At 42.6% G+C, this 14,589-nt stretch overlaps 1 protein-coding gene across 7 annotated transcripts in view; it reads right to left on the reverse strand.

Moving 5' to 3' along the window:
• FTCDNL1 (formiminotransferase cyclodeaminase N-terminal like) overlaps positions 1-14,589 on the reverse strand; it is a 175,501-nt gene that overhangs the window by 102,697 nt on the left and 58,215 nt on the right. Inside the window, exon 6 of one of the 7 annotated variants that reach the window (XM_067026516.1) lies at positions 12,110-12,307. The exons of the other annotated variants lie outside the window; for them this stretch is intronic. Coding sequence (XP_066882617.1) covers positions 12,267-12,307 — 41 coding nt within the window. The 3' untranslated portion in view covers positions 12,110-12,266. Of the gene's footprint in view, positions 1-12,109; positions 12,308-14,589 lie in introns of those variants that run through there. 7 annotated transcript variants of the gene reach the window in all.

Below are 14,589 nucleotides of genomic sequence, written 5' to 3' on the forward strand. Positions count from 1 at the left end.
TGCAGTAGGGGGAGGGGAGAAAAGACAAAGCAATATTACGGGTTGCTACTAAGTTTCCAGATCGAAACAGATTTGATATAAATGATCCAAAACCTCAATGTAAAATAGAAGGGATGAGTGATGTAAGAGTTTGTCCCTCCAAAAAGAGAAGGTCGGAATGGTTGGGCATGGAGAGCACTCTCACGGCGGCCAGGAAATGCTCAGACGTATTCTCCCAGCTCTTTCACACACCCCCAAACTCTTCGAGCAAGTCTACGGTGGTCCTGCACTCAAGGGACGGACACTGCTCAGTGGCCATATGTGTGCAACTCCCTTCCTGACTTCCAAGACTTTTGATGGATGGAGAGTTCTCCACCATATGCCTTTTGCTTTCTACTTGTACATCTGTGAGTGCTCATGGTCTCCTGCTCTGCTGATATCTTCTATTTGCTTCTATAGATCGACTTCTCATCCTTTCCCACCTGTGCCCCAGGAGGCTGAACTTTATCAATCTTCCAGTTGAATTTAGCCAGGCACAGCCTCCAGAAGGAAACTGAAGGCAGGAGAATGAGATTTGGGTAACTTCCCCCACCCCCAGCTCCTGCTGGCAGGGTTGCAATGGGTTGGCTTACATCAGCCCCTCTACTGAAGGCTTTCCTTCCTCTCAGACACACATGTCCTGTTATGACGACCGCTCCAACCTCTAGCTTCTTCAGGTCTAGAGTGGTAATGGCTCCTTTTTTTTTTTTTGCCAGCCCGGGACATTGCATCATCTCCAGTCGTTTACCTAAAGCTTGGCTACACCTGCGTAAATGTCCTCTTTATTAAACTCTTCTCAATTACCCAATTTGATTGAGTCATCTATTTCCTGCCAGGAGCATGATTTCACCCTCAAACCAGGAATGACCTATTAGCTCTTCTCCACCTACCCCAATCCTTCCCATCCTTTAAAGCCCAGCTCCCATTTTAGTTCAAATCTCACCTCCTTACTTGTGCATTCTACATTGATATCTTTCATCTGAGGTGCTTTAGAATTATCATCTACAGTATGCAATATGTCCCGTTTCAGTCTCTTTTTTATCTCCTCAGCATCGCCAGTACAGTTGATAACGTTCTTGGCTTATATCCTTACAACTCAGTACTGTGTTGGCTGAGTATTAAGTACTCAATAAAAGTCCTTCTTGGGCTATAGAGGTCATTCCCTCCTTTAAAGGACTGCATGTTCATCTGAAATCTTCAGAGCATGTCACAGGATCATAGATGGAGTAAGAAGGAACTAGGGAGATAATCTGGCCCAATCCCCCCATTGTGGTGAGGAGAAAACTGAGGCTCGGAGAGGTGACCTAACAGGCCAACATCTCAGAATCGGGAGGTGGCAAGCTGGAGGGGAGCCCAAAGCAAGAATTTTTCTATCATTCTTTGCCACTCAGATACGAGTTTTAGTGTCTCTGTGTCTTATTACCAAAAAATTCACCTCTTCATACCTGGATCCTTAGTATATTCCTTCCCTTTCAAAGACAGCAAACATTTGTTTCTCCTAGTGAAATACCATTTCCCGAGTCGCCCAAAGCTGTTATCTATTCATGCATTATCCCTGCACCTACCACTTTAAAAATTCACCACCCAGACAAAGGCTGGATTCTATTCTTCCCTGCATATCTGGGAAGGGGAGAATAGAGAGCCCTTTGGCTCTTTACTTCAGTATTCTCAGATAAATTCAGGCTAGCACAAAGAGGATTCTGGCCATTGTCTGCAGCTTCACTCACAGCTACATGCTGAATAGGAAAGGGATCAACTACCCACGTTTAAAATATTCATAATTACACACTCTGTCCTCCAAGGGGCATCTGCCTGCCGGTGGACGCACACACATGGAGAACTGCACAGGGCCGGGAGCTCTTACTCTGCCACGGAATCCAGCCCCTTTAGAGGCGGAACGCTGCAGTTCTGAATATTCAGACCAAAGTGCAAGCTGGCAGCGCTTCCTCTCAATCCTCTGATTGCCATGTGCTGGGGATCCTGGACATGCGGAGGTCGAATTTACTCCCCGCTCTGATGGAGAATGGGAGGCATGTGCATCAGCCACCTGATGTTTAACTGGACTCAAATGTCAAGACTAGCACTTTATTACACCATTCCATTTAGTCACTCAAGTCAACTTCAGCACAACAGAAAAGATGAGGACGACGCGCGGCGGCCCATGGCGTGACCCGGAACACCCCGGCGTGGGTCTCAGACAATGTGTGTGCCACTTTTCCCGTGTTAGACGTATCATTTAGTGCAACACGTTTATTACATTAAAGGAGGTTCCACGTAAAAATGTCAGCAGCGTCCAGCTGACTCATGGAATTGAGAACTGTGCATTAGCCGCCGACTTAAATTGATTTTGCTTCTTGAACCATGAAAAATCGTTCTTTGGACAAGAATTCATGATAAATATACATGTGTAAAAGGCCTCTAATCATAATTATTTTAAATACATAAAACACGATTTAAGCTTCTCGGCCTCATCAATTTCTTATGGTATAAAAGAACAAAAACAACCGGTAAATGAGAAAAGTATAAGTCATAATTTAAATGTGTTATGCATGGTCATTTAGCCCATTAAGTGAAAAGATTCTTTGTAAACTCTGGGCCATAGCACATTTCTGTGTTACCCAATGATGGAAGCAATGTTACAAATTTTTTTTGCAGAGAACAAATTTTTTTTTTATCATTTCGGTCTTAAAAGAATATCGCCAACAATTAAAACAGCAGAATTAGGATAATGAAATCATCTTGTAACACCTTGGATGCCCTCTTTTAGAGCACTTAACTCTTGTTTTCCCTGCAGAGGACTAAAGAGCAGGGGTCACATTCTGAAGGTAAGGGCTTAGTAAATATCAACTGGACTGACTCTGTGCTGGGCAGTATGCTCTATATTTTACACAAGGGTACCCAAATCTTCTCCACAACCCCATGATCCGAATCATGGTAGGGTTTAATCTTCCATTCTCTGCAGCACATGTGTCTTCCCAAGGCTTCCAATACACCTGCCACTTCTGGTCATCCAATGTGATTAGCATGTCTTCATTAATATGGTGGGCCAATATGATGTTCTTCAGGACATCCAGATGACCCAGGTCCCTTCAGGCTTTGGGATTGTGACAGAGGGTGGGACAGTTAACATAGCCCTGAGGGAAGACCTTAAAGGTACACTGTTGTCTGTTCCACCTGAGTGTAAACTGCTTCCGCTCCCCCTTCCTGACGAAGATGGGACAGAACACATGTGCCAGATCTGTGGCTGCACGCCACGTAGTAACAATCGCCGTGTCAGTCTGCTAGGTAAAAGACTAACCTGGCTCAGTAACTGCAATCGGGGCTACGACCTGGCTGAGTTTGGAGAAGTCCACTGTCATCCTCTAAGATCTGTTTGGTTTTTGATGGGGACAGAAACGGATTCATTTAATGGGGATGTGATTCACTACCCCTGAGTCCTTTAGATCTTAAGGATGGCACTAATTCCTGCCATTTTCCTTAGATATAACGTTGTTTTTTATTTATTATTTGGTTGTGATGGGGGCAGGGGGAGTTTCAAGCGCTTCCACTTGACTTCCCCACTACGATAGCTCTTAACACTCAAGCCCACTACTCAACGTAGGGGTTTTGCTAACTACCAAGTATGAATATTCCAACTTTGCATTTGAGGACCAGAAAATGACCACTGGGTGGTGAGTTCATGGACCCAGTAGAACCATCATGAGCTGGGCCTAAGCCAAGATACCATTTTATTATCAGTCCTCAAAGGCCCCCCCAGTCTAACCAGGGGCCCGGATAACAATTTCACTCCCCAAGAATCAGTGCTACTGTGGGCCCTGCATCCAGCAGCACTCACAAATGTCTGAGTACTACCCAGAACCCAGAGTATAGTTACCTGAGTAAATGGTCATAGGTCCCTTTGAGAAAAATACAGATAAGCCACTGTATTGTATATACTGCCATGTATACCTGTCACAGTGATGTGGGCCTCCCCTAGAGACCTGGCCTTTCCTTCTAGATCTGAGAACTGGCTAAAGTCCAGACATCGGTTTGGGATTGTGACTTTTTTTTTTTTTTTGCAGGGGAGGAGAGGCCTGCTTTTAGCCTACTTGATCTCTTTCCCATTGTACACACTAAGAGATTCCCTTGCTGAGATTCCCTTGCTGTGTGGTTGGTTTTGTTTGTTTGTTTGTTTGTTTGTTTGTTTGTTTGTTTTTGCGGTATGCGGGCCTCTCCCTGTTGTGGCCTCTCAGGCTCAGCAGCCATGGCTCACGGGCCCAGCCGCTCCACGGCATGTAAGATCTTCCTGGACCGGGGCATGAACCCGCGTCCCCTGAATCGGCATGCGGACTCTCAACCACTGCGCCACCGGGGAAGCCCCGCTTGCTGTGTTTTATTAACCATCTCCGTGGCCCTATGTGTGTCACATCACTCTGACTACTACCATGACCTTGCTGCTCATTATGATAAATGCATCACACCTTGCTTCTGATGTTTAAAACCACCACCTGGCCTCTACTATTTTGGGATCCCATCATCCTGGTGGCAGTGAGGGAGCCCAGTTCTCCAACAGCATGTTCCTGCCTTACAGAGGACACCATTGCACTTCTTAGTGTTGCAGGTCCCTCTCTGACCAATGAATTCCTTATTACTTTGGTTGGTGGAATGGCCTCTGGGTTGTCCTTGGAATGTAGTCAGCTGGTGGCTTTTCCAGTCTTATACAATACATCCATTCTTGCATGTCCTCATGCCTGAGCCTTTTGGTCCTTCCACCATCTGTCTCACCCGTTCAGGCTTTTCTACATCACTTAGTGTGGGTCATAACCTTTTCCAGTCATCCAGGAGCCAGCTTAGCATTGGGTTATCTTGTGTAAATATAACCAGTGCCCATTTCAGAGTGTTACCTTTTATAGACTAGGACAGTGCTTCATTATCAATATACTCTCCCTTACCCAGCTTCATGTTCTGCCCTTATAAATCCAGCATCTTCAGGATCCAGTCCCATATATTTTCTCCCAGATTGTGTGGCCAACTCTTCCAGCTTTCTTCTTGTTTTGTCCCTTTCCTCCCTCTGCAGGCCCAGCAATTCCCTGGACAAGTTACGTTGGACTCAACTCTCTGTTTGCCTAGAGGCCAGAGGACTGGTGGGGGTAGATCCTGAAGGGTACATATTGTCTTGCAAAGCACAGGCCTCTGCAGTTTTCCATCCAGGAAGGGGCAATGCTAGCCTTTAAAAGGGAGAAGTAGACCGCATTTGCCAACTGAGAGATTTCAAGGGAATGGGGGCAGGGTGTTAAGATTTTTTTAGGGCATCGATTCATATATCCCCTTTTTTAGACTCAGGGCTCAATTCTTTCCCAACCAGGACCCTAGTCTTGATATAAAACACTTTCTGGAGTTGAAAATCCAACCTTCTCTGGGGCTCTGCTGGCCTTAGAATTATGGCTTAGAAATGACCCTCAGGTTCTTCTGTCCTTGATCATAGGAGATAAGAGTTTCTTTATATGTTCCCAAAGAGTTCCTCTGACATTCACAATACATCTTACATTGGTGATTAATCACTCAAACCCTTCCACTGTCTTTATCCAATGCATGGGATAGCTCTCAACAACAGCCGTTCCGTTCCATCATCCTTACTACCTCCCTCAGAATCTCACAAACTCTGAGATATTTGAGTGCCTTCCCTCCTACCATTATTCTATCCCTGTTCACAATTGATAAAGCTGAAACAATTGCAATGCTCCACTTTGCATCAGCAATAGTTTCTCATTGCCAGCTGGCCAGAGAGTAAGGCAGTTCCAAAATCACATTTCATTGTCTGCTTTCTTAAACCGCTCCTGACACCAACTGTCTTGGGTCCCATTCTCCAAGAAATAGATTCTAAGGTTGTGTTTCCTGTTGTGAAGAAAGTGTTTTGGAGCATGCTCTCAGGAATGACACCCAGAAGGGAGTAAAGAAAATAAAATTAAGCAGAAGGAAAGGTTGAATGCAATGGTGCTGCAACAAAGAACTAAGCTGATCCCCCAGGGAGGTTCTTGAGATGAAATGCCCCTTCAGAGTTGGCCCAGAACTGGTCTTTGTTTCCTTGCATTGACCAGTCATTTCCCTGGTAATGGATGTAAACTTGAGTGAGGTAATTCCATTAAGGCCAAGAGCAATTCCAGTAGGGACTTGGTTGCAAGCTCTCAGGAACCAACACTTCTCGGCACCATGGGAACTGAATGACTTGATTTTGAACCAACCACAGAGTCCTTTATTTCCCCATTTTGAAGATCAGAAAACTGAGACAGAGAGTAAAATTAATTTTCCCATAGACACACAGCCCTAGGGCAAGTTGAAGTCCAAATATTTGAATGCAGGTGTATATAGGTCTAAATCCTAAACCATAATTAAACCATAACTTCCACTAAAGCATAAACAGTACAGCTATGTCTCTGATTGTTCTCCCACCAATTTTGGGGTAACTTCAGCTTTGCTCACATTCTTCCCAAAGAGTTATCAAAGTTCTTGGTTGGGGGAAAAGAGTGGAGGTGGTATCCAAACAGCAGGCACTAGTGGACACGTCTTGCTTTTCTGCTCCGGAGAGCTGCGCTCATGGGTCTGGTTGCTGCCAATAATAATAGCACTGAGTAAAATCTCCCCATCCTCCGTTTCTCCCCCTCTTCCCACAGTCTACTTTAGAAAATAAAGAAAGGAACTGAAGAAGGAAAGGTGGGCAGGAAAGAAGGAAGAGAAAGCGAATGAAACTAATATGCCTTGAGAACCTAATATGTACCGGGCTCGGTACTAATTTCTTTAGTTGTTTCCTGATTTGCCCCTCACAACAATCCAAGGAAACAAGGATAGCTTCCAGTTTATAACAAAACCAAGGCTCAGAATAGATTATTACAGTAGCGGTATCCCTTTTTAAGTGGCCATGACTCCTTGGAATCATGATATAGTGTAGGAAATCCAGAAACTGATCTTGCCCAAAGAACCTTAGATTTTTAGGGCTATATCTGTCACGTAATGAGAGCAAGGGTACAGATGTCTGTCACCTAGCTCTAATGAGCATCTATTAACCAAAGCTTATATTTGTCACAAACACCTCACAACATCCTTCTCAGTTTTAACCATGCTCCTCTACTTTACTCACATTGCCAGACGCATCATCCTAACAGCCTAAGTCCTGTGACAGACGGCAGGGACACTACCTGTTATCCAATGATATATAATCCTGAGCACTGAAAGTTTCCCATGCAAGTATGGGATTTAATTAAACATCTTGGCCTCATGAGCGTCACTTGGGTCTCTCTCTGTGTCCCTCTCTGTGTCTCACGTTACCAAAACTGCACACAACCCAAGAGTCAACTGGGCAAGGTAAGGTTGGGAAATAAAAACAAAATATTCTGCCACTAATGATGTTGTGGACACTCCTGTAGATACAGGGTGAAAGCCACCCACTATTTGGTTCAGATATTAAGATATTATAATGCCACACATACACCAAAAGTAAATGAAAAAATTACTCACTGTATTAGGGTTCTCCAGAGAAATAGAACCAATAGGATATGTGGTGTGTGTGTGTGTGTGTGTGTGTGTGTGTGTGTGTTTAGAGAGAGAGACGACAGAGAGAGAGATTTATTTTAAGGATCAGACAATTATGGCGACTGGAAAGTCCAAAATCTGCAAGGTAGGCTGGCAGCCTGGAAACCCAGGGAAGAGCTGATGCTACAGTTCAAGTCTGAAGGTGGGTCCTGGCAGAATTCCCTCATCTTCAAGAAAAGTCAGTCTTTTTCTGTTAAGACCTTCAACTGATTGGATGAGGCCCACCCACATTACAAAGGGTAATCTGCTTTATTCAAAGTCTACTGATTTAAATGTTAATCTCATTTTAAAAAATACCTTCACAGAAACATTATTACAATTGGTAATAATGTTTGCCAAAATATCTGGATACTGTGGCCTAGCTATGTTGATGCAAAAAATAAAATAAAATGACCATCATACTCATATGATAAGGCTGTCTGGGGAGAGCAGGGCAACTCCAAAGCAGATCCGAAAATGGCTCAAGAGAATTTGGAAAAGGGACTGGCTTGGGGTTTTTATGGTGGTGAGTGGGTGAGGCCAGGGTGAGGGTTCCCACACAGGCAGGGGTTTGCACGTTTTGAACCTCCCTCCAGCAGCAAAGCATCCAGGCTTTCTTATAATGGATATGTGTAGATGTGGGGTGCAAGTGGGTGAAGGAGGATTGAGGCTTAAAAGTTGTCAGCAACCACAGATCAAAAATTGGAGTCAGACTCTGTTGCAAAAGGGTATGCAGACTTTAGTCAGTTTAGTGGATATTAAAAAATATAATGATAGAACCAGTGAAGCAAGAAGAAGATATATTAACCAAAGTAGGTATAAGTCCTATTGGATTAAAATTGCTGACACCTGCACTTAAACAGGAAGTCCATTTGAAGTCACCACAATTCACAGTGGACACTGACCCAGGACAGCACAGCCAGCAACTGGAATGTGGCCAGCGGGTGCATTTCTATGTCTAGAGAGGAGCTAGGCCTTATCTCCTAACACGTGAATAATTCTTTTTCTCTCCATGTTGAGAGCACATTTGAAGAAATTACCACTTAGAAGCCAGTATGTTTCTAGGTGGGGAGGAATTGAAAATTGGGAACACAGTAGAAATGCATAAAAATAGAGACACTCTCCATCAAGTGGGATGGCCCAGAAAGTTCCCATAGAGTCTAACTTTGCAGAGAACCTTTCTACACTGCACATTACTAACAGTAAAATACCAGTGTCAAAATTCAGTACCCTCCATTCTGAGTGTCTAAGGGCATCTGAGAGCACTTTAGGCCCCTTTAAGCCATCATGAGACTTTAATTCCTCCTTCCAGGGAGCCAGGAGGGTGGTGAACTCAACAAGCTTATAAATTAAGTCCTGAGTCTTATTTTCCCAGCAAAGCAAGTTCAGAATGTACCATATAATTCTACAGGCTTGACATATCTCCATTAAAGGGGATGCCCACTGAGTGTGGGAGTACAAAAAAGAAATTACAGATTTTCTAATAAATGCCTCAAACTGCCAAGAAATCTGGTTCTCAGGATATTTTTTTTCCTTTGTGGCTGAAAGTAAACATGTTCATTGCTTTACAGTTTCCTGAAATGATGACATTCTAGTGTAATTGCAAATTCCTGTGAGAGGCGAACAATTTCTACCAACTCCAGTGATCTATGAGTGCACTTCTAATGGCTAAGGAAGCCTGTATCACTGGACACACGTATCAAGTGATCATCACAAGGACTTTTTTTTTTAACCAATAAAGAGCACTTGCTCAAGTACTTTTCCATCAGATTACAACTGAAACCTTCACTCAGTCTTAAAAGGCACCTCTCCAAGTTCATGAGTACAAAGATTGACTGCAAAACAAAGATTTCACACAGCACTGCTCTCCTTAATTTAAGTAAAGAGAAAGCCAATTGAAATATCTCCGGCTATTTTCAAATCATAGTTACACAGAGAGTGAATTTTTTTGTAAGTTGGCGACATCATCTGAGCAAAAGGCTTTATTAATGTCCATTTAAGTAAAATTTCAAGACGAGAACTAGAAAGCTGAAGTGAAACATTTTCTTGAAGGTTATTTGCTATGCCAAGGAATCTAAACTTCTCAAATTTACTGGAAAATATAAGTGTTCTTGCCAATTATCTAGGCCTGGTGTAATCATTTCATAGCGAAAATCCATCCATTGCCCACATGCACACTCATAATTCCAATCTGTGCGTCTCTGTTGGACCAAACAGAGGCTGAAGCCCTCGGGCTCTGCTACAACATTAGTGGAACAACTGCCCAAACACATGAACTGGATCCTGCAGCACCTTCTGGATACAATTCCTCTCCTTCCTTAGCAGGTCTAGCCATTCTCTAGCCAAGTTATACTGTAAATCACCGAGTTATTGGTCTGGTAGCCTGCAGGCAGGTTGGGTATACTCTGATTGAGGTGCATATTGGGCTGAAAAAAAGAAGACTTTGCAAACAAGGAAGGGAATGCCAGCTTTTGACAGGGAGGAGTGGGCCACTTCTGCAGACTTAAAGACATCATCCCACATGTCCCCATTCCAAGTCTCAGGGTCCCACTCCATCCCAACTGCGGCCTTAAATTCAATGCAGCCAAACTCTCAGGGTTGAGAATTAAATTGGTGTTGATGCTCCATTGCCCTTGTTTAGCCTTTTCTGCCTTCCAATGACTGCAAATGAGAATGTCATTATATGCTACCAAGTAGGCCCACTTGGTGAGTAACTACCCTCAAACTTGCCTTGCCCTGATCTATCAATGGTTGTCACCAACAGCAGTCTGATTCCAAAATTCTTATAATTCCTACCCTCAAATGCCTGCAATATTCCTCCATCAGTGCATTCCAGTCTACACATATCAATTCCCTGCTCACCACTAGGTAAAGTTTATGATTTGCACCCAAACTATGTCTGCCAGGGGCTATTGGCACTCCATTTAACACCAGGGATGGGAGTCCTCGCTGCCAATCAGTGGCATGTGATTCAGCTCCAAAATCCCCTTTGTAGATTGTGTTGCTTGGGAAACAGACTCTGAGACTCTGGGATTTGCACACTAGAAGTTTATTGAGGACACCTGTCAGGGGTAAAGGGAGCAGGATTAGGCCGAGGAAGTTTAAAGGCAATGCAGTTGCAATAGAGGCCTCAGCCAATCCACTGGGGGCCATTGGACCTGGGAAACTCCCTCAGAGTTGCTGAGATTGAGGCAAGGAGGCTGGGGCTCTGTACCACACATCAACCAGTTATGATGTAGGCTCTTTCCAGGGAGGAAATGTGACTTGGGCAAGGCATCTCCCTTTGTCTGGGGGCAATTTCTGGGAGAAACTCATCTGTGAGCTGTCAGCAACCAACGGTCTCAGCAGCTGGGAACTGAGTGTTTTTGGAAAGAGGGACCTGAGTTGTTCAAAACAGCATCTACACCACGACTGAAGTGTGATTTGCAGCCAAAGAATAGTTAGAACACATGCCCAGTTAACTGGAAATGCTGGAGAACTTTGATATTCATTTGAACAAAAATAAGAAGAGGAAGAATACTTGATGCTACTCATCTGAAGCTAAAAATTAGGATTTCCCAACCGTATGATGAAGTGGAAAAATTTGCTCTCACCACTATTTGTTCTTTCATCTTCCCTAACTTATCTATCCTGCTTCACTCACTGTTTGGTTAGAGTATATTCTTAAGTATTTTCACAGATCTCAAATGTGAGTGACCGGAATTATTATGTATCATCAGATACTTTTCTTTCTATAAGAGTCTCTGAAACCTTACAGATTCTTAACCTGTAGTGCGTTTTACTCATAACCCGTAGATATTATTTCAAATTACATCTTTATAAAGTTTTCGCTCTTACTGGCAGTAATTCACGATTGGATTTCATGCTGCTTAGCTACCAACAGAAAAATAATGTTGCCCTAAACAATTCTGTGTCACACCCTTGATCGTGAGGTTGTGCAATGACCACAGGCATGAACATTGTCCCAATTCTTGTCTGGGACAATAGGCTGCCTCCAGAATTGTTTATAGTGTATAACGGGGGGGCTCCAGAACTTTAAAAGAGGGTTACACTTAGCCCATATCCCAGTTACCACATCACTTGATTAATTTACTCTTTTTTGGGGGGCTCTTATGGTATTTACATATATTCCCACCTAGCCCTAAAGACCTTTAACTTGATGGAGTCCCACTTCTTTCCATATTTTTCTGACTTGGCAGTGACACAATTACCTCAGATATTAAAATGATGTCTAACTGGATTCTGAGTATCACAAGACCATCTCAAGTCCACAGTCACAATTGCTAAGATGACCCTTCCTATGCCACCTGTTTAATATACATTTACCATATTTCATCAATTTCAAGGTACATATTTTTCACATTTTAATGTCTCAGGGTATGTCTTCAAATTGCTGTCAGCCAGGGGTCAGCGTTGAAATATTATCATTGCTTGCACAGTTTTAGTCTTCTACTGCTGCTCAACAAATCCACAAAAATAGTGCCTTAGAACAATACAAATTTATTATCTTACCATTCTGGGGTCCAGAAGTTTGAAGTGGGTCTCACTGGGCTACAATCAAGGTGTCAGCGGGGCTGCGTTCCTTTAGGGAGGCTCTGGGGGAGTTCCGTGCCTTTCCCAGTCCTGAGAGGCCACCCTCTTTCCTTGGCTCACGCACGGCCTTCTTCCTCCACGTTCCAGGCCAGTGATGGGTCAAGTTCTTCTCACACTGCACCACTCTCACCTCCTATTCTGCCTCCCTCTTCTGCATTTAAAGATCCTTGTGATTAGGTTGGACGCACACAGATAATCAAGGATAATCTCAATAGTTTTAAGGTTGGCAGATTGGCAACCCAATTCCAACTGCAACCTTAATTCCCTTTTGCCATGTAATCTAGTCGCAGCTTCCAAGGATTAGGATACAGATATCTTTGGGGGCTACTATTCTGCCTACCACATGCATTTTTTAAAAAATTGACATATAGTTGATATAACAAATTGGCTTCAGGTGTACAACATAACAATTCATTATTTACTACATGAATGTTTATCAAAATTTGTAGGGCTTCCCTGGTGGCGCAGTGGTTGAGAATCCGCCTGCCGATGCAGGGGACACGGGTTCGTGCCCCGGTCCGGGAAGATCCCACATGCCGCGGAGCGGCTGGGCCCGTGAGCCATGGTCGCTGAGCCTGTGCATCCGGAGCCTGTGCTCCGCAACGGGAGAGGCCACAACAGTGAGAGGCCCGCGTATCGCAAACAAAAAACTTGTAGAACTGGTGTCAGAGGTTTGGGAGGAAATCTCAGAGATAATAGTGAAGCATTCTTTTAAAATATCTTACACCTTAATGTCATAGAGGATATCTTGTGATAAAAACATATATGACTATCAATGACTATGATTTCAAAGTGACTCAGAAAAGCCAGACTCTGAATGTGAAAGAAGTTTGGGGAATACTTCATCTAATTTATTCCAGTTATACGTTCAATTTTATCTATGCAAGAGTAATACATGATCGGGCTTCCCTGGTGGCGCAGTGGTTCACAGTCCGCCTGCCGATGCAGGGGACACGGGTTCGTGCCCTGGTCCAGGAAGACCCCACATGCCGCGGAGCAGCTAGGACCATGAGCCATGGCCGCTGAGCCTGCGCGTCCGGAGCCTGTGCTCCGCAACGGGAGAGGCCACAACAGTGAGAGGCCCGCGTACCGCAAAAAAAAAAAAAAAAAGAGTAATACATGATTAAAAATCAGTCTGTCATACTAAGTGAAATAAGTCAGAGAAAGACAAATATCATATGATATCACTGATATGTGGAATCTAAAAAATGATACAAATGAACTTATTTACAAAACAGAAACAGATTCATAGACAGAAATGAAACTAGTGGTTACCAAAGGGGATAGTAGGGGGCTGTGGGGGAGAGATAAATCAGGAGTTTTGGATTAACAGATACACACCACTATATATAACATAGATAGACAACAAGGACCTAGTGTATAGCACAGGGAACTATATTCAATATCTTGTAATAACCTATAATGGAAAAGAATATATATATGTGTAACTGAATCACTTTGCTGTACACCTGAGACTAACACAACATTGTAGAGCAACTATACTTCAATTAAAAAATTCTATGTCTAAAGAAATCTAAAAGCAATCTTTAAGTACAAGATTCTAAGTGCTAAGAAGCATGGAGTCATTGAGTTATCCAAGCAGCAGAAATTCTTCTTTCTCAATGGTAAAAAAAAAAACAATGATATGACCTAGAGTCAATGGATCTTAGATTTAATAAAACACAGTACATATTCACAGATAGCCAATTTTAATCTTTTCATATTTAATTAAAGTATAAATTATACAAATACATATGAATACATGTTTTCCAAGGACATAACTTTGTTTTGTATCCCTGTGGTGACGGTGCCATTACCACTAAATGCAAAATTGGAATTGTAAGCATTGCATATTTTTATTCCATGCAAGGAATTTGACTTCTGCATTAGAGAATAATAGCCAAAACATTATGAATAGGTAATGAGAACAGGAGTGCTGAAGGGAAAGGAAAGAAAGGAATTCTATGGAAAAGGACTGTTTTTAAGTAGAAATTTTAACAGGGCATACTCTATGATCACAATGTAGTAATATTAAAAGTAAATAATAAAAGGATGACCAAAATCATCACAGCAACTTGGAAATCTAAAAACACTCTTTTAAATAAACCCCGAAGATGAAGTAAAAAGAGAAATTATTAGATTACAGAAATGTTTAGATTATAAAACTTAAAAAAGATACAGCAAGAATTTTGCAGAGGAAAATTTATGGCCTTAAATTATTTGGTTTTATAGAAAAAAGGCTACAAATTAAAGAATTAAGTGCTCTCTCTCAAAAAACTGGGAAAATAACCACAAAATAAACCTAAAGGAACTAGGAAGCAAGAATCAATAATAACAAGAGATAAAAGTAATAAAATAGAACACACAAAAAAATGGAAAGGATAAATATATCATAAACAGTTAATCCTTTGAAAAGACCTATAAAGTTATTTT

This window comes from Kogia breviceps, chromosome 2 (assembly GCF_026419965.1).
Source record: "Kogia breviceps isolate mKogBre1 chromosome 2, mKogBre1 haplotype 1, whole genome shotgun sequence".
NCBI classification, from domain to species: Eukaryota; Metazoa; Chordata; class Mammalia; order Artiodactyla; family Physeteridae; genus Kogia; species Kogia breviceps.